The sequence below is a fragment of the Lonchura striata genome, chromosome 5, assembly GCF_050655825.1.
Source record: "Lonchura striata isolate lonStrDom1 chromosome 5, ASM5065582v1, whole genome shotgun sequence".
In the NCBI taxonomy this organism is placed as follows: domain Eukaryota; kingdom Metazoa; phylum Chordata; class Aves; order Passeriformes; family Estrildidae; genus Lonchura; species Lonchura striata.
In genome coordinates, this window is record NC_140707.1 from 8,188,512 (window position 1) to 8,215,951 (window position 27,440).

The 27,440-nt window shown below is 39.1% G+C and overlaps 1 protein-coding gene across 1 annotated transcript; it reads right to left on the reverse strand.

The window, feature by feature from the left end:
- Positions 1-158: 158 nt before the first annotated feature.
- BBOX1 (gamma-butyrobetaine hydroxylase 1) lies at positions 159-27,440 on the reverse strand. The gene is made up of 7 exons (XM_021539033.3): positions 20,441-27,440; positions 18,700-18,814; positions 8,810-9,008; positions 6,408-6,513; positions 5,308-5,504; positions 4,433-4,599; positions 159-3,305 (listed from the first exon to the last, which is right to left on the reverse strand). Exons 1-7 carry the CDS (start codon positions 20,660-20,662, stop codon positions 3,145-3,147), a joined length of 1,167 nt encoding a protein of 388 aa, XP_021394708.3. The 5' UTR covers positions 20,663-27,440; the 3' UTR covers positions 159-3,144.

The following is a 27,440-nucleotide window of genomic DNA, read 5'->3' on the forward strand; positions in this document are numbered from 1 at the left end:
TTGCTCTTCACTGATGCAGGTGAGGGATTAGTGTGTTCGGGTGCCAGTTGCGGCATCTGGGACCTGGGTCCCGCCGGGAATGCCACAGAGGGTATGGTCTGCCGGAGCCAGATAGCAATAGCAAGGCTTCCACGGAGGTGGGATGACACTCAGGCTGCTGTAGTTTCCAGAGGATTTTATTGAGGGGAAGAGAAGTCAGAGGTGCAGGGAGACAACCACTCGGGAAGGGAGCGAGCTCTGAGTGCCCCGTCCTGAGGTGGGGTAAGGTGTATAACAGCAACGGGATCGGAGGGTCAGGGTACAAACCAGCCAATAATCGACAGGTACCAGAGAGGAGTAGGGGATGACTGGCAGGGTGAGAACTGATTGGGACAAGGGGAAGGGGTGGCTAACAAGAGGGAACCAATAAAGCACAAAGAATAAGGAACATTCTAGAACAAAGGGATAGCTCAAACAATGATGGACATGAACAGGGATAAAAAATGATTGGTATCGGGGGAGGCAGGAAATTACACAGATGTGGTCTCCCAGGGCATCCCAGGTGGACTGTCTCCAGGACCCCCTCCCACAACAAGATATCTTAGCAGATATAAATTGCAACATTCACTCAATTTTTATATGGAAAATATCACAGTTAATGCTGAGCATTATGAATATAGGTATTCATCTTTCCTCAGCTTTTCCATCTTTTCTTGCAAAGACCAAAAAAATATTTTCCTCATGTTTCCAGAATAAATTATTAAAGAAGGCACTGAGAGATTTAATTACCCCTAAACTCCAATTTTGTTAGACTATTTAATGAAGTCATAACTTTCAAAATAACATTTCATTATTTAATAAAGAAGACTACATTCAAACTTTCCTATATCAAAAAGGCCTATGTTGGGGAGTATGAATAAATATAATTGCCTGGCAAAAGATTTACAGCCAGGATGAAAACAATCCCCCTTACCTACAGGTAGGTCCAAAAGTCAAATGGACTGTTCTATCCCACCCCCCAAAATGTATGGCTCATCCCACACCTGTAACCCTCCCCTGAAACATCAGGTGTCTGTGACCCCATTGGCCTAAGTCTTGTTCCAGCCCACCTTGAAGCCCCCTGATAAGGGGTCTCTGAGGAGCCAGACGCTCTCTAGGAACTTCCCCTCTCTTGGAACCCCCACCCCCTTGGAACTTCCACCCTCTCCTGGAGCATCCTCTCTACCCCTTGTCTCTCCCCTCCCCCATTCCCTCAGGCCTTGCCATGTGCTGTGTCTGGCAGCTCCAAGCAAGACCTTTCACCATCCATAATAAACCTGATATCCTAAGAGCAGCCTTCAGAGATCTCTCCTCTCCATTCATCCAAACCGTCCTGGAGCACAGCTTTCCCCACAGGCCTAATTGAGTTTTATCTGATTATTCAGCTGATCTCTGTTGTTAAATGATGAGCAGGAGCTATGGAAGTGTTTGCAAACTGATTTTAGGTCATAGAATCATAGAGCAGTCGGGGTTGGAAAGGACTTTAAAGATCATCCAGTTCCAGTCCCCCTGTCATGGGCAGGGACACCATCCACTAAATCAGATTGCTAAAAGCTTCATCTAACATGGACTGATTTTAATTCTACAGTTATTTAATTCTGTAGTTGTTGTTCTACTGTGTTACCCTTCCAAGAAGAGACTGGGATTTATTTGACTTGGAAGGAACATTTTGAAAATAAACAGTTGAACAGAAGGATTTGAGAGTGGAAGAGTGGTTGTTTTGTCCAGTTCACAGCATGGTGAGAGGCATCCTGCTAACTCTGCAGCTATAAGAACAGTGAAAAATAAACTCAGTAGACATGTTGTTAAGTATGAAAACAAGTACTTTGAAATTATTTCTTTTTCCATATGGCATCTGAATATAGGGAAAGAACTCCACCACTTTGGCTGCAGTAATTTCTAGATAGTGTGATTTTTATTCAGAATCCAGAGTAGAGGAAAACATCCTAAAGACCTATTGGAGGTGTAACAAAAATGGATTTGGGTTCAGTTACCCTGCTTCTGCCACATGCAAAGTCAATACCCACTTCTGTTTTGTAGTTTCTAGCCACTAAGCATCATCAGCGTTCCTCCTTTTGACTCTACTCAAAAATCTGCTGTACAGACCTTAGGTCTTTACATGGCCTCTGATACAATTTCTGATCCTGTCTATGACCTCTGCACTGAGAGTGATTTATCTTCCTAATGCAGAGGAACATTAATATGATGCATTCTTTGGTAGGTTTATGATTTCTGAGCTTATGGACTTGGAAATGTAAGAAAATTTATTTGTGGCTGTGATAATCAAAAGGTGTACAGTTGGATGTAGCAAATACAGCCTGTGTTCAATGACATCATGTATTACAGCAGAGTCCTACCTAGAAAGGTGTGTATTTAAAAATAACACCACGGTAGTGTTTTTTTAAAAATTTTGATAGTGAATTTTAGTTATGATTTATGCAATAAAGAATACTTCTCTGAAAATAAAGGAAGGTGCCATTTGTAACAAAATTTAGTTAACTGTACTTTTTTCCTTTTACCTTTCAAGCCTTCTAGGGAGGGCAGGTAGATATGTAAAGGCAAAGGCAGATCTTGTGATCCACAGTCAGTCCAATGAAGTGATAATCTTTCAAGCCGCTTTGCATACTGCTTTTATAAAAGCACATAAACTTACAGACATAGCAATATATTTCCTAGATTCAAAGACCAGGGCACAGATAAATCTTAAATTGTTATGAACAAAATGTTTCTTGGCTTATAGAAATCAAAAATATATGACAGACTCATAGAATCTCTTGGGTTGAAAAGCACCTTAAAGACAATCTCATTCCCTCTACAATAAGCAAGGATACCTTTCACTAACTCAGGTTGCTGCTAGCCCCACCTGGCCTGGCTTTGAACACTTCCAGGGACTGGGCAGCCACAGTTTCTCCAAGCAACCTGTTGCAGTACCTCACAGGAAAGAATTTCTTCCTCATATCTAATCAAAACCTACCCTCTGTCAGTTCAAAGCCTTTACCCTGATTCTATGACAAGCCCTTGTCAAAAGTGATGTTAGTTTCTGAAAAGAAGACTAATTTTTTTAATATTGCTGTTGTGATTGAGGTTAGGTAATCTACGTTTTGCTCATTCTAGTTAGAAGAAAGCTCAATCCCTATTCAGGACCATTTTCCTAAGGAGCTGGAGCCTTGACATGACTACATCCCAGTCTGCATAGGCACCTTCCAGGTGACGTGTCACGTCTGAACAGGATGGGTAGCTTTGGCGACCATGAAGCACACGCCAGTTATCAAACGTCAGTATGTCTCCTATAAAGAGATTGCATAAAGGTCAGTAGTTGGAATGCTAGAGTTGATTCCTTCAAAAAAATACAGAGGTAGATTCGTATCAACAGTTAGGGAGTAATAATTTTATTATTACCCAGCTGGAGATATATCGCAACAACACAGTAATTTTAACTTTCTCAACCAGAGGGGCCAGTTCCTTTTTAACATCTTTTATTTCTTGTTTAATGAGGCATTAAAAAGCAGAGTGGTAGAGGAGTCCATACTGAGAAAATCAAGCCTTGAGGAGAATGCAAATCCAGAGAGGTGAAATAAAATGGGTGAAGGCCACTAGGATACTTTTTATTTGATCAGTCTAGTACTATTTGTACTATACACTTACATACTATCCCTGTTAAGAGAATTTCATGAGAACAAAGTCAAAACACTGAAAGTTAGGAAATTGCATAATTAATGCTAGACTGCCAATTTAAATTTTCTCCCTTGTGTGTCACCATTATGGTTAATCTTGAACTGAATAAATTCACAGTCTTTCTTATCTTCTTCTCATTCCCTCTGCCACCGTTTGTGTTAATCAACAAAATGGATGTCACTAACGTAATGCAAGGCACTTTGCTTATCCATTAATGTGATCTTACACAGTATTTTATTGTGTGTTTCCAATGGAGAGACTAATTTCCTCACAGACATTTTAGACACAAGTACCATAGTATATGAGACAGTCAGATGCAAAGATGAATTTACATTTGTAATATCTCTTGAGAGATTCATATCTTTATTTTAATGCTGAGGAACGAAAGTACAGAGATTAAGGCCACACATGATATCACACATAGTATTGCAAATCTATGGCACTATTGATACATCAATTTCCAATATGCTATGTAGCATAAAATGCTGTTTTGGATTTAGTTTAGAGATACATTTAAGTAATCTATAGGTAGACTATTCCCCCTGCTACGTTCTTCTTCTTTATAGTGTAACAATGGCAAAAGCAATCTATGAGATGAATGTAAGAAAGCAGTATGAAATAAAATAGATGATAGAAAGACTCAAAGTTTCTTTCAGTACTAGTGCCAGCAGTGTTCAAGAATTTTGACTGTCAGGAAAAACATGTGAAAAATTGTTGTGAGGAGAAGCAACTTACTGACCTGGTTTCAACTTGTAAGTAAACTTGTGTTCTGGGCTGTTCAATAAACCATTAAATTCCTTTAGAGCTGCATAAAATGGTCTCACTTTTTCAGCTGGTATATCAAACACTGTGTCCCTTGTTGCATTATTATAATTGATGCGAGTTGCTTGGCCTCTAGAATCTGTGCTATAAAACAAAGAAAAGGGGGAAAAAAGGGAAAGGAAAGAAGAAAAAGGAGTGTATTCTGTTGTTACTGAAACAGTTCAAGTCAATTAAACAATAACAGAATTCTCCTGCTGGAATATCAGTATGTTTCTATAGTAAAATTCAGACTGATATTGGATTGGATTTTGCTAATTAAGACTAGCTAGGAAAAGGGAGAAAGTGCAGAAAGTGCAGACACTTAATTTCCTCAAAGGTCTATATTATACATTTTTTAATTGTAAACTTTGTAAAATAAATCATAGACTTTTTTTTTAATCTAAAAAGAATATGAACATTTGCATTTCGTCTTCTGATAGTATATAATTCTTAATCTAAATGCTTCAAATTATTACCTGTCCTTGGCATTATATATATATATATATATATGCACATTGGCTGCCATTTGGCTGTTTGCTAACCTGTGCCTGTGCCTAGGAGTTACTCTAATTCCCACCACTTTTTGTTTGTGTGCGGCAAAACCAAGAAAATGGCACAATGCACAGAACAAGTCACACATTCCCCCAAAAAACCAGACTAAAGATCCCACCCAACCAACTCCACCCAAACCTAGAACTACAGATCAAGTTAAATTGGTGCTTTCCCACAAGGTGGCAGGAGCAGACCTTCTTCTTCCAACATGTCATCCACCAGATGACAGGGTTTTTCTTTTTAGGTGTTGAAACTACTCACTCTATAATCCTTTGTTTACAGTGCACAGCAAAATCACAGTAATCCACACCAACATCAGTGTAGTCTACAGCAGTAGAGGTCAGGATCTGATATGCCTCAGGATTTTGTTTCTTCAGCTTGTTGGATACATGAAATCCATCTACAACTTCACTTTCACCTCCTGCAGCTGTTTGCTTTATACAATGAAGAAACTGAACCTGGAACAAATTAACAGCTCTTTAAAAAAATAATTGGCTTGCATATTTAACAGTTTATTAGTATCAGTTCTCTCACATCTGTGGTTCTTTTATTCTGGTTGTTCAATTGTTTTTTTTCCCCAGTGACAGACTGAGTTCTCATTTACTGCAGCTTCACAACATTCTGCCACCAGTATCACATAGGCAGAAAATTAAAATAGCGTGTTCATAAATCCATCCCATTGGGATATCTTCTAATGCTTCCAGACTGTGAGTCAGTGGCAAAGAGGTCTTGCTTCTTTCCTTTGAGTCCCTCTTTCTCTTCCTACTACTTTCCAAATCTCTGGAATGATGTGAATTATGTGGATTACACTTTGATATGACAGGAACCAGGTGAAAATATGTTTTCTGTGGTTGTCAAGTTTTACAGGATGGCCCTGACTTTTTGTCTGTCATGAAAGGGCAAACAAGTATTTATCTTGTACCAATTCATAGAAAACAGAATATACCATCTTAATTGTATTTCTTTCTCTGTTCCCCTCCTGAGCTGAAGAGATGAGTCCTAAAATGTCACAACCTGACTATAGCATTTAGACACCTAACCTATGTGAAATAATCAGAACAGTATACAAAGCCTATAAAGGAACCAAAAGCTTTCTCATGTGGGAATATTTTCAATGCTTTAGAAATTAATTTAAAAATTATGGGATATACAGGAGACTTACGCCAAATTTTCGTCATACTGTATAAATCACATGCCATGCGTATATAGATTATCATATGCAGATTAATATATCAATATTTTTACATTGCTCTTTTAAGACAAAATTCAGAGCCACTAATCACCAACCATATTTCATACTACAGGAACATTTCCCTTTTCCATTTTTTTGTGGGGTGAAAAAGTCAGTAAATTCAACTTACCCCAGGTGGATGCTGCAGAACCGGGTAATCAGTGTGAAAACAGAGTCTCCCAGTTGTATAAGCTACATTGTTAGCATCTGCTTTGTCTTGCACTTGCCAAGTTGGTCTTTATAATGAAAGGGAAAAGAGAAAACATGTTAGAACATCCAGCCAGGATGCCAGACAGTACACACTGAAAGTGTGAAATCACAGTACAAGAGTCACTTCATCTTTGGACATGAAAATATTTTAACGTGATAAGGAAATAAGGATTTAGCTGTGTCCCTCCACCCCAACAGAGGCTTATTTCAGCAGTCCTAGATAAACTTCAGTGTGTCAAGGGACATCTGGCACCAGGGCGGTACCTAGAAGTAGGATGGCTTTCCAGTGGTGGCAAAGGCCAGCTGAAGACACTAACCAAGAGGCTTCTGCCAGTAGAAATCATCCTAGTACTGATGCTTCAGAAATAAGTGAGTAGAAGCTGGCCCATATTTTTTTATCAACCTTCCACTTTCCCTCTGACAAATTGAGCACATCATCAATGAAATACAGAACTTGTAAAGGCCATGTAACTTTCCCCAGAAGTTATTTTGAAGGATTCATAATTTTAGAAAATATAGAGTATCCTTTACAGAGGATCTTTCCTGTAAGTTGAAAATTTGCTTCTGGAGAAAAATGCCTTGATGAAAGACTTTGACACTTCTTCCCTTTCTATGACACCCTTTTTGAGAACTAGCTCTGTTTATTTTATTACATAATTTCTCTCTTGGAATTTGGCACAATTCAGTAAAAAGTTTTCTGACAACTGCAGTGAAAGAAGTCACAGCTATATGACAAAGACATGAACACCTCATGTTGCTGCACACACAAAATGTGTTTTGAGTGACACACCATGCAGGAGAATTTGAGACCGAGAACCACAGGTTTTGTTTACACAAAGTTCACATGATTGAAGACAGTTCTCTGCAAATGCATGTTATAGATCCAGGTGTTTGTCTGGAAGAATGTAATTTACCATACAGAGACTGTATAATTTCATGCACATAAGTGACCAAAAAGAAATTATGAAACTAATTTTCCCTTGTGGAATACTATAGACAAAATATGTTCCAGATGGTGTACGCCTAGTTTCACTTCTTAATAACAGTTTAAAAAAGAAAACAGGCTAAAGAACATGCAAATAAAATTATTTTTATATAGTATACAAATGCTTTTGTTCTAGGAGTGGTATTTAGTATAGAAATTATGCAAAATGCTAAAATTAGATTTTTGCAATCTCCAGAGGGAAAACCCTCTTGAGTATTTGCAAATGTGTTAAATTGCCTAGGAGAAATAGTTTTTATTATTTGGCACTGCACTTGAGTAACAGCACATATTCATCATCACATGACCTCAGTACTCAAGTATGATAATTTCAACCACACTTCCACAGTTTGACAGCCAAAAAATAGCCCCTTTTCATAATTCCTGTAATTAGTGCTGAAGGCAGCAAGATTTGCTCCATCTTTAATTTAATAGGCTATGGTGTCACTTGATGGCTCTAAAACAATTTAACACATTTTAATTGTCTCCTTTATATGAAATATATAACATTGCTGGAGTGGTAACACAGAAACTTTTGTAAAAGCAATCATTGCTTTTGTACTGTTGGGATTTGCAAGGGAAGCTGCTCCCCAGGACCTCTCCTTCCATACAGGGAGCTTTGGTTAAAGCCCAAGTTACTGACTTGAAGTCAAAGAGACTAATAAGGAGCTCAGCATTGAATATGGAAAAATCAACATTACTTTGTCTAAGTCTCAGCTGAGCTGAAGCATTGACTTGGCCATGTTGGGTGCACAGGTAGTAATGGCATGTCAGAGGACTCTGGGACCTTAAAGAGATCAAAGTGTGTTGGAGTGGTTTGTGGTTTAATTATTAGGGTCAGATTTCAAAGTCCATTGTTGTTTGATAGAGTAGGAAGATTGGCACCAAGCAGGTGTAGCAATTTTCTTGCATTAGATAGCAACATGGGTTAGTCTTCATCAGCAGAAAACCAGCTGTCTGAACAGATAACAGATCTGTCAGAACAGATAACTTCCTCTGGTCAGAACAGGACTGGATTAGGGATTTTTGGTTTTGTTTCATGGCATAGATAAGTCTATATCACCATTACCCTATATGCAACAACATTTGTTTTCAGGCACTTTTCCTTCTCTCAGCAGTTAGTGTTATCTCTGTCCTTCTTTACATATCCTACCTGTCACAACAAATCAATTCTTCTACGGTATATGAACTTGATGTCAAATTTTCTAATATAGAGAGAAAAAAAACATACACCTTTCTTTAAGACATAAATCCACAAAAGAGATATAACAAGCTTAGATGAAGAACATTATAGGTGATTACAGCACTGGCAAAACAAAGATTTTGTAAAACAAACTCACCCATAAAATGTGAGACGAAGGAACCCAATCCTGTGGCCAAGTCTAATCAATTCTCCCTGCCTTGCAGCAGCTCCTGTCAGTAGAACAATTCCTAGTTTCTTTAGGGTGCACAACCACTTGTATGCACTTTCATCATTGTACATTATTTCTTCAAAAGGTATTTTGGGAAGTTGAAGGTCTGAGCCCCAGTACTGACGTTCTGAAAGGGAAGAAATAGAGAAACAAGTTCTTAGCTGTTTTAGCATCAAAACTCAGGACACAGTCAAAGCCTGAAGTTAGTGGTATTTCTAAGTATTTGTGAATATTCCTCAATCCTGCAAACCATCTCAAATGGGGTCACTGAGCTTGCACCAGTGACAAGCAAACTTGTGATGAAATTCAGCAAGACATTGCAGTATTAAATTTTTTGGTCAGAAATTGAATGAAAGGACAGCTTGAAAGGAATATTTTTTTGTTAGCAGTGCATCAGAAATGTGTGTATTCATTCTTCTGTCTGTACTGATGAGCCACAAGAGTGAAAATTTTAAAACTGCTTGAAAGTTTCTTGTCAAGGGGGAAAAAACCATGGAGCACACTGAGACATCTCTCATAGGTCAAGCCATGGGGTCACCTGACTTCAGATCCATCACTTTGCACCGTGATGGTGCTACCTGGCTTCAACCAATCAGCCTGCTTGAGGTAAAATTCATGAGTTTGGACAATGCTGGGGTCATGTGAGGTCAACCATCTCACCTATGGGGTCACTTGAGGTCAAACTCATTGGTTGGAACTGTGCTGGGGTTCCCTGAGTTCAACCAACTAGCCTGTGGGGGTTACTTGAGGTCACACTCATGGCTTGGGACCTTGCTGGTCCATGCAAAGCTCTGTGAAGAAGCTTCTCAAAACCCAAGGCCAGTTGTTTCAGTTTCCCTTGCCTGTGTCCATGAAACGCTTTTCATGCTCATTCATTTTCTGCCTCTCTGCTCTGCTGAGACCCCACTTGGAGTACTGCATCCAGCTCCGGGGTCTCCAACACATGAAGGGCATTTGGAGTGCAGCAGGGCATGCCCCCTGCCCTTAACAGCTTGTCAGCTTATGCAATAACTCGGGGCATCTCACCTCTCACCTAAGTTTGCTAATTGGTGAAACAATTCCATCGGGACAGCTTGTTTTGTGTTAATGAGTTATTTTGGCACCATGGGATTACCGTTCCTGAGCTGACATAAACATCTTGCTGTGGAAGCAGATGAGGAAAGATAAATTGGAGTTTCTGACTGACAGACACCCCACTTTACAACCTATAAAAGCTACACCATATATTCACAAAGCAGAAATCTTCTGCACATCCCCTGGAAATGTGTGGGGTCTTCTCCCCAGAGTTTGGGATGCCTGCTTTGTGCTTGCTCTTTGAGGGTTGAATGAAAGAACTCTGTACACTACAGACAATTCAGTGGTAAGTTACAGTGACTCCTGGTGAAACATCCTGGTGATTATGACTCTCCAGGCTCTTTCATAGCAACTTTAGGTCTTACATGTTTCAGACTTTTTGTCAGCTACGAATAATGGAACATGTCAACTTTCAGAATGAGGAAATGAGGTGTGAGTTTCTCATTTGATCTGAAAAGCTGATAGCCGATAGCAAAGACCATTTGGACAGATAAATGGGCTTTTGAAGGTACTGTAACAAATGGAAATAGATGTGAGGGAATTACTTTTTCTCCTGTATATAATACCTATCTCAGATACTCCCCAAATGTAACACTTCCTGCCTTCTTGTTCTCTTCTCCCTCAGTAATATCTTCAAAGTTTTTCAGTTTACTGGCTTCTATGTAGAAACATTCCATACCAAACATACACACACATTCAAAAAGAGTGCACGCTAATGGGTAAAAAGGACAATGATGCTATTTCTTACTTGCTTTGTTTTGTGTAAAGTTAGCATTGATTCTAGTTTTTTGCAAAACTTGAAACATTACTGGTTTAAGTCAAGCATTCTCTTAAATACTGAATCAGGGCTTTTATTCTTACAGTAAAGACATTTGTTTTTCCTTGTTTTTAAATATATTTAATTTGAAGCTGTTGTTCTTAGAAGAGTGTACTATAAAGCATGAAAAGATTTTATCTAGAATAATTGTTTTGTTTAAATCACAACTACCTTACTTGGTATTTTAGCTAATATTCAGATAACTTGCTCAATCATCACAGAGATCACACACTAGAAATGAGACCACATAAATATTTGTGAAATTATGCAGGTGGCATCACTTATAAAACACCTGTATCTCTATTTATTCCAACATCTCGTTGATGGTCAGGACCAATAAAAACTACAAATTCCAAGGAGCTTTCAGAATTGAGAACTCTGGGTAATTTTACCTGGTGACTGAAGGACATACTGTAGTTCAAACAAATGTGAAGGCCAGGTTCAGGCTTTTTTTTACCTCTTTCTGGATATAGGTAGGAAGCACAAAATAAAATGTGCTCATAAAAAAAAAAAAATTAATTGAACTCAGACACTACAGAGTAAAAGGTTTTTCAGCCACTAGTGTTCTTCTTTCATCTGGCTAAGGCTAGTCAGACATGGTCCAAGAATCAGAACACGTGCCCAGATATGAGCTATCCACAAGGACCATCTTTTATGGTCAACCTGTGTTTCAAAGAAGCAGCAGGATGACTGACAAGCTGTTGAATTTTGTAACATGTTAACAAAACTTTAAAAGTGCAAATCTTGAGGAGAGATAAAATCTCACATCATTAAATTCCTTTTTGATACCACTCCATGGTCAGTTATTCACTGCTCCACTGTTTTTATCTTAAAATATCTTTTCACATATTTGAAAGATGGCAAAAAAATAAAATACGAATGTTTTCCCTTTATCAGAAGTTAAGAAATTAAAATATCTTTTGTGGGACTCAGATTCAGTCAAAGAGAGAAACAGGAGTTTATAGCCAGGCAGATGCCTGGGAAAGAGTTGGAAAAGAATGTAAATAATTCTTTATCTCTCTTGTTTTTCACAATGTTTATAGTTAAGTTCTATCACTGTGCGTCAAGCACTTTGCACCAATGCTGTGGGTTGTTTTCACTTCAGAACCAATGGATTTGGTCCTCACGAAGCTCTGTATAAAAGAGCGGGGTATTTTGAATAAATTGGAGTTTTACTTTCAACAGCCTTCTGATCTGGTCAGAGTCTCTTCATTCCCATCCTGCCTCGACAGCAACAATCCTTAAGTACGTTGTATGTTGTATAAGTATGCTAAGAACATCCTTTGAAAGACAGAGCAGGTGAATAACCAAGTGAAAATTAACAGAACTTGTCAAGTTTCATCTTTTCCATCCTAGTTTTCTTACTGACTTGCTAATAAATATTTTCCTAATTTTTCAGAAACAAAAATTAGAATTTCAAGGAATACATCAACAGATTTGTCTTCACTTTGGAAAATAAATACATGCACCTGGAATAGAACTGCAGCTCCAGGAGTTCCAGGCTTCCAAGGTACATGGACTCCAGTGTGTGGGAATCCAGAGCTTCCCTCTGGCTGCCCTGGAAGGTCTGGGTCCCTGGCAGGGGGGTCAGGAACCCCACTGTACAGAGCCCCCAGAGACACTGTCTCTGATCTCTGTCCATGGAAAAGAGTTTTCAATCTTACAGGATGAATTACCAGCTCTGAGTGTTTGATATGAGTAATAATTAAGTATGGCATGGGTGTAGAAGTAAAATTTTAAGATTCTAGATTAGGGGTTCAAAGGGGACAAGATGGAGGAAATTGGGTGTGTCTTGTCCTTTTTCTCCTTCTTCATGCCCTCCATGTTTCACTGTAGTGTTGGCATTTTTCTATTGGTTTAGGCTGGGGACACACTGTTCAACATAGATGATAGATATTGGCACATTATTGTAAATACAGCACATGTAGTTTTTGGTATATAATGTTTGTAACATCCCACTGAGGGCAGAGCCCCACATGCTGCCCTGCAGGACAGACCTGTGGCAGGGCAGCAGAACATGTTAGAGATAAGCAAGAATAAACAACCTTGAAAACAGCACAGACGAAACAGCACCTGACAGCAAACCTGTCAACCCCTACAGCTGGACAGTGGAACCACCACCCTCCATCCTCCATCCAACCAGACCTTCCCACTGGCAACCGTCATCTGGCTTCACATCCAGACAGGTGTGGAGCCAAAGGGAGACAAAAGCTAAATTCAAAGGTTTCTCATATTACTTAATTTGAAGAGAAATAATTTTTCTGTGAATTTAGCCTTTGCCAGACTCTGAAATGTAGTTGTCAGTAATACTATAACATTGCCTGCTGACCAAAGAGATATTTAATCTCTACCGTACCTCTACAATGTGGAATTTGCAAAGTGTCAAGGAAACTGAACTGATACTCCCAAAACAGCTACTAAAACTGAAGAGGTTTTTTTTTAATGTTCCACCACTTAACATTTTAAAAACACCAACAAAAAAACAAGCATAGTCCCCAAACACCAACAAAACAAAAAAATCTACAGAGTAAATACGGTTCAATCCTGCTAGCAAGGCCATAAACTCTTTTCCTCAAAGTTTCACTTTTCTCATATAAATTCCCTTCCAGTGACAAGTGTAGCCAGAATCCTTAATGGTTTAGGTTTGTCTTTCTTTTTAAAGGTGCAAGCTGGTACACAAATGCATATAAACTCTACCTTAAATTTCAGAGAAGAAAGGCTCCTAGTTTCCAGCCCTTCAGTGACATGCTGATGCAGTCAAGAGCTTAGCCTTTGAGCTACTGCAGAAGCAACCTTTCCCCCTTTACATTGGCCAGTGTACTCTGTAATGACACCATGGTAAATACACCAGAAGTGGAAACCTTGCATATAGCTCCAAGTGGTAATACGAATGTGAGCACACCATTTAATACTAAATATCCCAAATAAAATTATTAATTTTAGCACAGAATTTCCTGTGGACTTTTTAATCTTTATGCTTTACATCTTAGTAATTGTGTTTTTTCAGAGAGCTCTTAGAGCTTAATTTAAATACACTAGTACCAATTTTGATCCTTCTAATAGCTGCAATAGTTCTGAGGTCTAATTTCTAACATTTATGTCTGACATACATATGAATTGCTTTTAAACAATTCATAGCTGTATGAAAAATAGTGAAGGAATTCTCCTGACTAGTCCCATAGAGTATCACAGCCAGGTGAGCACAACAGCAATAGGTGAGAGATGAGTCACAGATCTGCACTAAAAGAAGCAGCATTTACACTTTGGCTCTGGGTGAAATGCTCTATGTTGTCTAATATTTACAATTTGACAGATTACCAGGTCCATAATTAATTGGAAAAGCAACAGGAAAGCAAAACTCAAAGAATGGAAAAAAGATCTTGTGGTATGCAGATACTTAAGTTCTTCCATCTAAAAGTTTTTTTTTAAAAAGATTGTCTGAAAGTCTTAGAAACTATATCCTCCCCATGGCATGTTATTCTTCCACATACCAAACAGGAACTTCCTACCCATTTTTATTCACAAAATCTCTTCAGCCTGAAAATCTGTCAAGGAGCTGTACTGAACTGTACAGGGACTGTACTTTTTGGCAGTATTTCCTGGTGGTAACTGATCCCACTCAAGCACTTCACTGTTTTATCATGTCATCATAGAACAATTTCTTCCCCCTGCTAAGGCAGTAAATACAGTTTCCATTGTACTATAGCAGAAGTATTAGAAAATCTGCTCTGGAAGCTGTAGGGGTAAGAATGATAGGAATCAGTCATTAGTGTCTAGACAGCTTAAGATCTCACTTGCATTAGCACGGTGCAGTTACCAAATTAACAATCTTTATGTTTGCAAATTGCAGAATCAACTAGGTTGGGAAAGACTTTTGCGATCATCAAGTCCACCCTCTGATGTAGTACCACCTTGTCACCTAAACCATGGCACTGAGTGCCACATCCAGGCTTTCTTAAACATCCCCAGCATGGTGACTCCACCACCACCCTGGGCAGCCTGTTCCAATGCCCAGTCACCCTTTCTGTGAAGAAATTCTTCCTGAGGTCCAACCTGAACCCTCCTAGTGCATCTTTAGTCTGTGTCTGCTCATTCTATCGCTGGTTGTCTGGGAGCAGAGCCCAACCCTCACTGGGCTACAACCTTCTTTCAGGGAGCTGTGGGGAGAGATGAGGTCACCCCTGAGCCTCCTTTTCTCCAGGCTACACAGCTGAGCTTCTCCTCAGAGGGTTTGTGTTCCAAGCCCTTCACCAGCCTTGCCGCCCTCCTCTGGACATGCTCCAGCATCTCCATGTCCTTCCTAAAGTGAGGGCCCACGACTGGACACATCACTCCAGGGGCTGCCTCACCAGTGCCAAGTACAGGGGAACAGTGACCTCCCTGCTCCTGCTGGCCACACTATTCCTGATAAAGGCCAGGAGCCATTGGCCTTCTTGACCATCTGGCTACACTGCTGGCTCGTGTTCAGTCTGTCACCAGCCAGTACCCCCAAGTCCCTTCCTGCCTGGCTGTTGTTCTGTCACTCTGTCCCCAGCCTGTATTGCTGCAGGGGGTTGTTCTGGCCAAAGTGCAGGACCCAGCAGCGGGTTTTGTTAAACATCACCTTGTTGGATTCAGTCCATGTCCAACCTGTCCTGGTCCCCCTGCAAATGTAACGGAACAACTCATACAGGATAAAAACAAGTCTTATAGAATTATTTTGTATCTTTATTGATAATTGATATTATGCCTACTAAAACCCCAATCTATGTGCTTTTCAAAATGGGAAGAATGAAACTATTTTGAAAGAATTAATGCCTCTTTCAATAATTTCTAAACAATTTTTTTGGGGGAAAAAGAAAGAAAAATCAAAAATCCCATTCCTTGATCATACCAGGTTAGTCCTAACTACATTAGAGTTTGCATAAAATGAGAAGATGCCCTTTGTTCAGCAGCTGCAGCTGGTGTGCATGCAACAACACATAGAATTATCCAGCATTTACTATACAATTTGGGACAATGCTGATCAAATCTTCTTGAGTAATATGAGAAAGTCTAGTCACCACTAGAGTAAATGACTTCATCCAAAATTATTTTGCCTACAGCATGTATTTTTATGTTTGTTGAAAGTTAGTTGTATATTTGCTGTATTGTGAGTTATGTATATGTCAGTCTAATTTGTCATTAGGCCCTTATTAGTTATTACTGCAGGATAAATTCAAATGACCAAACTTTAAAAGTAAAATATCTATTTTCAACTTCATCCTCCTAAAATTATCATCTCCTGGACCTAGCAGAGAAACTGAAAACAGCACTGATGCTGTTAACATCCTGATTCAAACTTTTGCAGAGCTGGATATAAACATCCAGTATCATATCATCACATTTTAAAGAACTATCATCATCTGAAACCTTTAAACTGCTGTTTAAACCCTAACCTAACCTAAAGTTAAAAATATTAGGTACCACTACAGACTTGCTCTGCAGAATCTTCTCTTTCACCCAACAGGAAAATATGATTGTGATGTTGTCTTATTTCCAACCCCGGAACTACCCAACCTCATCCTGTTTTTGGAATGCCAGCAAAAAATTGTTGGAAAATGAGCCTCACAATGGAGTTAGATACTGGATACTGGCTTACACAGTGTCTCTCACAAGCACCCTCTACTATATCCAGCATCTGAATTACAGACATGGTAAATCATTCCTGTGACATCTGCTGGGTAGAACTCAAGTAAACAGAAATAAAAAAGAGAGTATCTTTGAGACACCACAGCTGTAGACATAGAATATGGCTCTTTTGCTGTTCTTTTGGGAGCATCTTGTAAGCTGGGCTGAAATAAGCCTTGATATACACAAATAGCAGATTTTGATTCTGCATATTGCATGGATAGGATCTGGCTATGTTTTAAAAGGGAAATCTTGACATGCTGCCATAGAGCTATTTATATCACTTCATCATGCACTGAAAATCTGACCCACTCTTCTTTTTGGGTTTGACACAATGTCTGACATGTACATTTTTTGAATCAGAAACTATGACGGAAAAACTTTTTTTAAAAAAGCAGCACTAAAAGCAAATAACCACTTGCAAAAGAAAAAAAAAAAGAAACCAGCCACAGCTGTGAATGTCAGCAGTGAAGGTTAACTACAGCAGTCTGGCAAGCTCGCATCAGCATGCAGGGCTGGCATTTCGTACCATTGTCTATAACATTATACTGCTGGGGTATGGTTAGCTGCTTAAGGGCATGTAATTTGCAATGTGCATCTCCACTTGCCACAAGGAGGTGTGTTCTAAACTTACCAAAATATACAATGAAAAACAGGTCTTAAACAGCCAGCAAGCAAACTCACAGCCTTTTTTTTTGCAAATGAAACCTGGGAAAAAACTGCAAGAAGGTGTCAGTCATCATAAGCCAGGGCTTGTCAGAGAAAATGAGTAAGAGCTGAATGACACCGCTAAAAAAAAAACAAACAGTTAATTGCTGTAACATTTATATACTTAATTTCTTCTGTTTCTTCTGAAACAGAATTTGAAAAAGAATTGCCCAAAGAATGAAACAGATCTTTGGTGTGTATTTTTATCTAGATGGCTCCAATGGAGAAGAGCAGTGGCAGAGCAGAGAACTCCAAAACGTGCACTGCATTTAGATGACAAGGGTAAGCACTGTGGAAATGCATGTATGTGAAGGCAAATCACAGCCAGTTAAGACTTTTTAATAGGTGAAAAAAGTAGCATTACATCAGAAATATTGAAATCTCAGTAATTAATACCTTTGCCAATGAACACAACCTGAGATCTAGATTATTTTGTCTGGGTATTAATTAAAGCAACTTATGTTGATCCTTTTGAAGACTACAAAACATCCTGCTAGCTTTCATAGGATATTCATTTTCACAAATAAAAGTACTTGCCATCTGAAAAATCAAGTCTAGTTTCCCTAAATGAAGTTTGCATCCTCACCATATTCACTCTGGAAGCATGTCAAACTCTTCAAAATAGTAAACACAACTGTTTTACAGTTTACACAAAAGTAAAGTAGGTCAAAACTTTTATGCTACCCATGGAAAATAGTTCCATTCTGAACTATGAAAAATCTATTACAGCATCCACTGAAATTGAGATATTTCTTATCATTTAAGTTTTAAGCCAGTAATGTCCTATTTTAACAGATTCTATCTTAACACAACACAGATCCACAGCTTTCTGCAACAGATCTCACAGACACACTATGAAGAGCAATCGCAGGCATCTTGCAAGCTCTCACACTTTCATGCTCAGTCTGAAATGCTGTCAAAGTACTGATGATATGCATCATTACTTTGTGGGTTTATAATTATTCACTTAAAAGAGTAAATGATTTGTACAGGGTAAATGTTACAAAAACAGTTAGACAAAATACTTAGTAATCAAAAGACTCTCTACCACTAAAATATGCACGGGAAGCAAAGCAAACACAGCCTGAACTTCAGCACTACACACTGCTATGCTACACAGTTACTTTTTAACAAGAAAGCCATGAAAATGGGGAAAAAAATATTTCAGTTGTATCTCCCTTGCAGTTCCAAATAATCTTTCTATTTTGAAGAATTTAGAAAAATTTAAATAGTTTAAACAGAACTCACACACTTGCATAGTCACAGACCACTGGTAGTCCATGGCTCATTTATGAGACCCACTAACATTTCTGGAAAGAGAAGGTTTTTAGGAAAGTAAGTGCAGCCCAATTAATTGTACTTCTCTCAGGTGCAAAAGGTAGAAGAGGGAAAAGATAACCACAGGTCCCTGTCACACATGCACAGCCTGGCACTCGGCAACAAGGGCTGCTACCACGGTTTCAGCTAGGTAGACCTGGTCCTCACACAGGCACCTCTATCTAGCCAGGACTGTCATTGTTAAACCCCTTGCATTTGACACAAGCATGGCAGACACAGATTTAATTCCTACCTGGTAAAAATAAATCTGCGCGCATTATAGCTCTGGCTTCTTCAGAGAAGCATCGTTTTTTCAACCACTCAGCTTCATATTCACTTGTGTGTTCATCAGGCCATGTAATAGAGATCTTTCAGCACAAAGGAAAAGGTGAGTTTAGAAAAAAAATATTTGAAAAACATCATCTTGAACAACAAAAACCCCTGGAAATCATAGAAATTATAATACTTAGATCAATAACATCAGAGTTAAACTTTCCCTGAAGCATGATAGCAAACAAGTAATGAAAAGCCAGCTGAAACACTATTCAAATGCTGACATTTTAAAAATGTTCTTTTTCATTTCAACCCATGACCTAATTTGCTGGTTTGTGTGGGCTGTTTCCACTGTGGGAGCTGCACTTAACAGAAAGAAGGGAATTGTAAAAACTGGCACGTATCACTGGGGAGAGCATTCTACCCCAGCTCAGATGAGTGAAAATATCTTGCAAAACACTGACAGGTTGTGAGAAAAGAAAAAGAACAAGATAGACAAGGACCTTGTGCTAGGAGAGAAACCCATCTCCTACTTTTGAAGCTTTCCCTCTATCAAATAAACATTTAAAGTGTTGGGTTTTTCAATTCCTGAAAAAAACATGGATAGAAAGCATATGGATTTGCTTGTCAGGAACTGAAAGAGCTCAGTCCAGCACAAACCCTCAGCTGAATTTTTAAGGTGGATGAATAGGTATCAATTCCCAATTCACATGACTCTGCTTATTCACATGATGGTAAAACACTGTCAGTATCATTTTAGTATTAGTGCTGTGCTTTTATCAGTTTCTGAATAAAAATGGAAGTAGACAATTCCTAATTTGCCTAATGAAATAATGAATTTACATTGTATGAATTTTGTCTACAATCAACTTGGGAGCCCAGAATTCCTCACCAGTGTCCCTTACTCTGTGGTGAGACACTCACACATGAGCCAGCCTCTGCAGACTGCCCCTGCAGCGGGGCTGCCCCATCTGACCCAGGGCTAACTGATGCATATTGAATATGTTTAAAATATCTTTAAGTATAAAACAAAGGAAATTAGTTTGCCAAAGGAGCCATGTACTGGTTTTAATAAAGTATTAAAAAAAAAATCTAAATAATATACTAAGATTTCATCTATCGGGAAAGATTGAAATTCATAAGGAGGGCAGCTCCTATCCTCTCTTGCTTGATAACCTTCCATTTTTCAGGAAAAAACATTAATAAGTAGACAGGGATACAGACATTAGTCCAATACTGGTTATTGGATTCAACTTTGGTTTGAGTGTTCACTCAAGATAAAGTTTATATTACATTTAAAGTTTGCTAATAAAGCTGATATTTTTGTTATGGATTAATGTCATCATCGCCTTGCCATTTGTTTTTCAGATTTTCAAGCCATTTACTTAAAGAATAGAGGAAAAATTGTGTGATTAAATGTGCAAGAAATGTCTATATTTTCAAAAACTAGTGATGAAGAAGCACATGGCGGGATTTTAAAAAGCATTATTATATTATAAAAGCTGATGCTGGGGTTTACACAGCCTCTGCATAATATCCATACAGTGAAGTTTCACATGAAATTCCCAAATTGCTATTCTTCCTGAAAACTTTGCAAATAGCTGGTAAGGTTTGCAGACAAAGTGTGATTAGAGTATAACTTGGAATTGTCTCGAATTTCGATTAATAAGCATTATTAGACAAGTTTCACGAGAAGGTGAACGCTGGTTTCCTTCAAATACCTTTTTGCTATCTGCCAGAGCAACCTGCTTCACCGCGATGTTGACATCCAGATCCTCGAGGAGCAGCCTGCGCGCTCCGGCGGAGGGCAGGAAGCAGAGGGGGCACTGGCAGCTGTCCCTCAGCCACACGCAGGGGTAGCTGCTCTCGCTCCCGTCCTCCCACTGCACGCAGACGAAGCGGCCCTCGCCCGAAGCCTCCACCTTCCGTACGGCCGGGCTCATGCTGAGGCTGAGCGCTCCGGCTGCGCTCCCGGGACTCCGCTCCTCAGCGCGGCGGGGCCACTGCCCTCTGCCTTCTGGGCTCCGTAGCGAGCACGTCACAGGGAGACGTCAGAGGGAACTCCGTCTGGGAGCTTCTAAAACCATTTGCCATTTGTTTTTCAGATTTTCAAGCCATTTACTTAAAGAGTAAAGAGAGGAAAAAGTATAAGTGCAATTATATGTGGAAGAAATGTTTGTATTTTCAACAACTAGTGATGAAGAAGCATATAGCAGAGTTTTTAAAAGCATTACTACATCATATATATAGAACCTTTTGGGTTCTGTACCATTCAGAGGGAATTCCAACACGGACCTCCTAAAACACCGTCAAAAGCAGCTTGTTACTGAAGAAGTACAGCAAAAGGACAGTGTTACAATGATTCTCCCTTCCATTCCAACTACCTAGACTTCAGGAATATTCATTGTATGCTGCTTACAGAGGGTATACTCAGACACAGCTATTCAAAAATCCCTTCAATTTGATCTGTCATCTTGGCTGTCCTTTGTTGCTATACCCTCTGACCAGAGATGATGCAACAGCCCTGAAACCTCCTCTCCCTGTGGTTGGAATAAGAGTGACTGCAACCCTGGCCTCAGCAGATGAGTCTGTGGGCTACGGCCTCCCCGACCGTGAACACAGCCAGAGAGCATTTTCAGGACAGATGCTGGATCTGGTTTTCTTGTGGATAAATTCTTCTTCCCCAGCTTTGTTTACTTCTCCCTAGCCCTGAGGTAACTCAACAATAGTGACACATTATCATATCCCGTGTTCCCTTAGGCAGCTTAATTCCCAGCCCAAAGTTCCAGTCGGGAGGCATATTTAGGAAGGGGTGGGCTTTGGTGGCCACAATTTCATTATGCAGTTTTGCCATCAAGGGCAAGAAGTCCTTCATAACAATGTTTGAGCCCTTAGCCATAACATTTCAGTCTCTCACAAAAAGACGCCTCAAAATGCATTCCACAAACCAAAAGCTGGAGCTACTACTAACCATGTTCAAAACCTAAAGCATGAAAGTACCCATAATCCCAGCTGTAGATACCATGGAATAGAATACAAAGAATCCACTTTCCTGCAAGGAAAAGCTTTGTAAATGTGACTTTTGCAACAGCAACAGAGTTCTGTTGCTGTTCTGTGAGAGTTCCTCTCTCCTTTCACAGCCAGACCACTTTCTGTAGATACACTCTTTTATTTAAAGCCAGCTGCATACTGTACTGCAGAACGATGGTGTATAGATACTAGAATTAGAAAAGCTCTGGTCTAATGTTTTTTCTTATTCAGAAAAATTCAGGGGATTATCCCTGAATCAGCAAGTCATTACATATGTATTTTAATAACTTTATCAATGTCAAATATTGCATATTTATTAAGTATCATCTCATTTTTAAAAGCTCATAGGCCAACATATTGATGCTACCAGGACCAAAGTCTTGCCAGCTGTCTTAGTGTACAAAAAATGTCCTGGGCTTCAGCATTTTGACTCACAAAGGCCTACTGGAATTATCAGATGGTTTTTCAATATTTTTCCTTTGCTGCATTTTAGAACTAGGCTACACAGACCCTTGGGTCTCCATTTGTTTTTATTTCATTTGATTGAGTTTAGCAAAGCAGAATACTGGGTTTTTTTTTTTTTCTTTCTTGTGTTTATTCCCATTGAAACCCAGTAACTACTAATCCTCACCTGCAGTGTAGTACAGCTGGTTTTGTGCATACAGACTTAAACACCTTTTATCCAAAACTGTGTTTATATCCAGACTGAATAGATTTTCTTTTATACAAATGGGTATAAAAATATACATGTCTCTCTCTATATATATTTGTATTTCTACCATACTGCTATTTTCCTTTGAACTGCAAAAATATTTATATTGCAAGACTGGCTGCAGTGTCCTTCTGATATTTTTTTGGACAAAGTTTTATTATGGATGGCTGAAAAGTTATGGTATGCTTTAGGGTTAAAAAAAGAAAAAAGATTATTTCAACATGCCATAAACTTTTGCGATATCGTTTTTGGATAGTTCTCTGTTCAAGCTAGCAGTTTACCTGATAGTCATGAGTCAAATTGCCTGACCCCTGGACAATGCTGAATTGTCCAGCACAAGGCATGGTACTCACATGCACATGAATTGAGGCACCTGAGCAACAGAAATGGTCAGATCAAGTTATTCCACTTATCCTGCAATGTATAAGAAATTCTGGAACAAAGCACTCTTCCCAGAACCAACCACCCAGTTCCTCTGGGGATAGGGATGCTTTTCTCTGTGTACTAAATCTAGTAGGCACTCCTGTAGGTATTTGCTTAAGAAAATATCATGAGAATCAGAATTTGCTTTAGATGTTTAAGGCCAGCAGGAAGCTCCTCCAGCTTACTAAATGGGGGAAGCAAGAAAAATCTAAAGGTCTGGATATACATATTAAACCCCATAGTATTTAATTTCAAAGTTTCTCCATAATGTATTTCATACATTCATTACATTCATCTATCCAGTAGTCCACACACTGGTTTTGTACACAAATTTCTCATCTTATGCAAATGGATTGCCAAATAATTTTAGTATTATCCACATGCTTAGTGTTTAACCTAAGCAAAGGCTGTTCTTTAACTTTAGCATGGTGGTTATAACTACCTGGATTTTGTATACAGACATTCTAGAAATATTTTTCTTCAAAATGTCAAAACAAGGGACTGGAAAATATATTAAACATTTACTGTCTGAATGTCTCAAAGGGAAGATTCATCACTTAATCTGAAGTCCTATGTGAAGCTTGCCAGGTTTAAAGGGCTCCCAGACATCTCCTATTTTACCATTCAGTTAAGAAATCTAAACTTGCTTCTAAGAGACTCTAAAGTAATAAGAGAATCACATTTTTTATGGCAAGAAACTGAGGTGTGTTTATTGTCTGTCACAAATGTCACTTACCTGGTATTTGTTCATCTGATAACAGGTAACTTGGTAACACAAAATACACGTCAAGCTGTGAAGAGCCAATTTCATTTTGATTTGTCTCAACACTGATTGTCAGAGGCATGTGGAGGAGGAGTTGCACATGTGCCGCTTGCAGGAGGCTGCTAAAATGGGATTAAGCAAGTCTAGCTTTTCTTCCACACACAGAGCACCAGACCAGAAGCTTCTCCTTTCAGGAGGATTTTTTCTGGTTTGTACGAGTGGAGTGGTAAGAGTATTCTGGGTTAAGTTCTGCGCAGAGGCCATGCAGCATGTCTTCACTGTCTATTTCAATAAAGAATTTCACAACAACTAAATCTGTCACTACTTGTACTACAGTGCTCAAGTTTCCTAGGTGGGACCTGTGTGCCAGGTGATGGCCAGGCACATAGTCCTCTCTTTCTCAGCTGCACCACGCAAGACACAACATCAAATGTCTCTGACTGTCCCTGGCCTAATGGCAGTGAGAACACAAAATAGTCAGATATAGAAGCCCTAACTCCATCGCAGTAGTGGAAAATAGGAAATCAGATGTTTGGTACTGGGAGTGACACCTATTGGCTACACAGAAACAATGCCTATAAATGGCTTCTTAAAGGATGGTTTGGTTCCTGATTCCAAGCAATATTAATTCCTCCCCTTAGGGTACTTCGGCACAATCCACAATAAGAGCTAGGACCAAGAGAACATTTTCCATCCAGTGAACGCAGGATGATCTGCAATACACCTCTTCAATTTCAGAAAGCAAAAGATTATGGTTCATGCTATGCCCCATGTGCACTACCTTGTCCTGTCAGTTTATATAAACAAGCTAAATAGATTACTAGAAGTGGCAAATTATAGTATTTAAGTATTAAATAGCACATCCTTTTAGCTCCAACAAACAGAAGCCGTGGCTCTAGAGAACTGCATGGTCAGATTATCTGCTTAACAGCCAAGGAAGAACATGTATTAGTATAGGACAGTACTGTTGCACTTACATCAATGATGGGTTTGAAGTCCAGAAGTCAGGAATCACCTCAACAGAAAGAGCAGTAGAAGAGTGGCCCAAAGAGGAAAATTCTTCTTGGTGGGATTGGCTTACGTCATGGTTACCAAATTGGAGACTGCTACAAAACCCATTTATGGCAGTCATTGTAATTGTTGTAGCGTGTGTGCCTGCCTTTATTATGATTCAATGTTACAGTAGTCGTAACACTTTGTGCTGGAATGAAACATTGAGGTTTGCCTAAAAGAGACATAATCTCAAGAAAAGGGGGGACTTGACAGCTTGACAGACAACAGACATTTTCAGTTCCTGTTGAAGTTGTAAAATAGAGCCTAAAGACTAACTAACAAAACAGATACAAGAAAGTAAAAGTAGACAAAAAGGGTGTTAAACATAGCTATAATCAGTAGATAAGCAGATAATGATGAACCATAGTGACTTTTGTGGCAAAGCCATTTAACAAGATGAAAGAGTAAGCCATAAGAGAAGTTCAAGGTGAGGTCATCTGCAACACTGGGGGCACTCAGTGAGTATGACCACCAGAGACCCCTTAGAAGACTCTGCAGGACCACAAAAGGACTCCCAGTAAGAGGAAGATGCATGCAAATCAGTTCTAGGAAACGTAGTGTTTTGTGTATTAGCTGGGAAGTACATTGTAATGAATACATATGATCATGATGGAATAAATAACTTCTTGAAAAGTTTCATGACACACCTGATTAGGGAGATATCCTCTGAGTGTGTTCAGCATGCTGTGAATAAAGAATGCCTTTCTTCCCAATGCTTCAAATTGTGTTAGAAAGTTTGTTTTCTAGCTGAAATCACCCCTGGTATCACCCTTGCCTAAATACAAAATGTCTAGTGCCTTTGGTTGCAAGGCTAGACCATATCAGCTTGTATTCCATTGTTGCAGCATATGTTACAGTCCAGATGGTACACAAAGTATCACCACACAGTATCAGAAAGCTTTAAGCATCCACCTATACAGAGTAACACCATACCTCTTCAGAAGGCTGCAGGCACCTGCCCATCTTGTTCTTTAACCCAGCCCTTTATACTCTTCTTCTTACATTCATTGCCACCTGTGTGCCCTCTATTCCCTGTGTGGTTGCTCAGCACATCTGGGCACTCCGTGGCTCAGTGCTTTCAATGTTGCTCACCTGCTTTTCACAGCTGTACCCACTGGGGATGAGGCTCAGACACAGCCCCACTCCCAAGCACCACAAACTGTGTGCCTACATTCCAGCGTGCCAGTGTCTGCAGAAAAACATTCATCTGATGCTGTTACCTCACAAGCGATCAGCAAATACGCACCGTGAAGGCAGAAAGCCCCGTGTACCCACCTTCCTCCAGGGCTGCACAGCACTGCCTGTGAAGGGCCGATGGAGACACTACCTGAAAACCACTTCAGGCTCCTGGCAGGGAGTGGTGGTGGTGGTGTGTGGAAAGAAAAAAAGAACCTGGGCTTTAAAAAACCAGATGTAACCTACATCTGGTAGATTGGATGAAGATGGTCTCTTGTTCATTCACTCTTTTTTCCTAGGGTTACTCTTCTGAAATTAGAGATTATGTGAGATATTATTTAAAATCACCAACCTAATAGCATCCCAATTCATATGCAGATCCAGTTATGAATTATGAATTAGCTTGCAATTTTTTTTGTACCTCTGTTTGAATCCTGAGTAAAAAGTGCATTACTTTAAAACAAATCTCAGATGAAATACATTAAATTAGAAACAAAACCATATTAAGAAAGGACAAAGCCTGCTACTAAGAAAAATTAACTGCTCTTCATTAACCAAAAAGCTGTCCACACAGAAAGTGCAAAGAAAATAATTCTTAATCATTACCCCCCCCAAAAAAGCATAACAAGGTCTTAGATAAATTCAGCTGAGAAACTGAAAGTCCACTGAATTGATTTTCATGGATTAAAATGTAACACAAAACTAAAAATCATAGTCATGCTATTTTTGAAAAGAAATAAAAAGCAGACAGAAAAAAAACATCTTGAAGTTTGGAGTGTGTCCAAATTTTTAGTGTAAACAATAGAATTTACACTATATACTAAATATATAATACCAAACAATAAGTGTTAATAACAGTACGTTTCTATTATAACACTAAAACTACTCTATGTTGGTAACTCCTGTCACAAGGAAAAATTTGCAGAGTGGAAAATATGATGCAAGTACATATCTTTTTTAGTCACCATGCTCTTCACAATAATTACATTATCCACTTCACTGGATAAGAATCTCTTCCCTAAACCAACCTTCTCCAATGACTTTCCTTCTCCACCCTACAAGAAGGTTTAGATATGAACACTGGCTACTAAACAGACAGTTTCTAAGCACCTACAAAGGGAGTACACAGTCTAAGGAAGGTTGTCATCTGAGAAAACATGATAGCCTTGGCATTGTCATTTCTTATGAAAGAATGCTAATGACATGTTGGAGACTGCCAGCAGTACCTCCCCAAGGCAAGGTAGTTTTCAAGGAGGAATGGCTCTGTCCAAGCCACATCATTAAAAATGTAATGGTTATGGAGACCATATGTTTTCCTTGTTACAGATGTAGTCATTAAATTCTGCCTTTTCCAGTTATAAATTGTTCTTGTAGGCAGGATGACAACTCAATGAAGAAAATAAAATAGGCAGTTTTAGTCTTTTTTTTACACATATGTTCTAGTAACAGCTTTTCAAAGAAGCATGTAACACAGTCAGGGTTTTGTTGCCAGTTTCACATAGTATAGGGATGAAATGCAGACCCACAAATTGAACAATGTTTTGCTAATGGCTCACCAAAAAAA

Coding starts and splice junctions, on each gene's coding strand:
- BBOX1 (XM_021539033.3), bottom strand. CDS start 20,662: ATGAGCCCGGCCGTACGGAAGGTGGAGGCTTCGGGCGAGGGCCGCTTC. Junction 18,815..20,440: donor CTCTGGCAGATAGCAAAAAG/GTATTTGAAGGA, acceptor TTGTGCTGAAAG/ATCTCTATTACATGGCCTGA. Junction 4,600..5,307: donor TGTAAACAAAGGATTATAGA/GTGAGTAGTTTC, acceptor TTTGTTTTATAG/CACAGATTCTAGAGGCCAAG.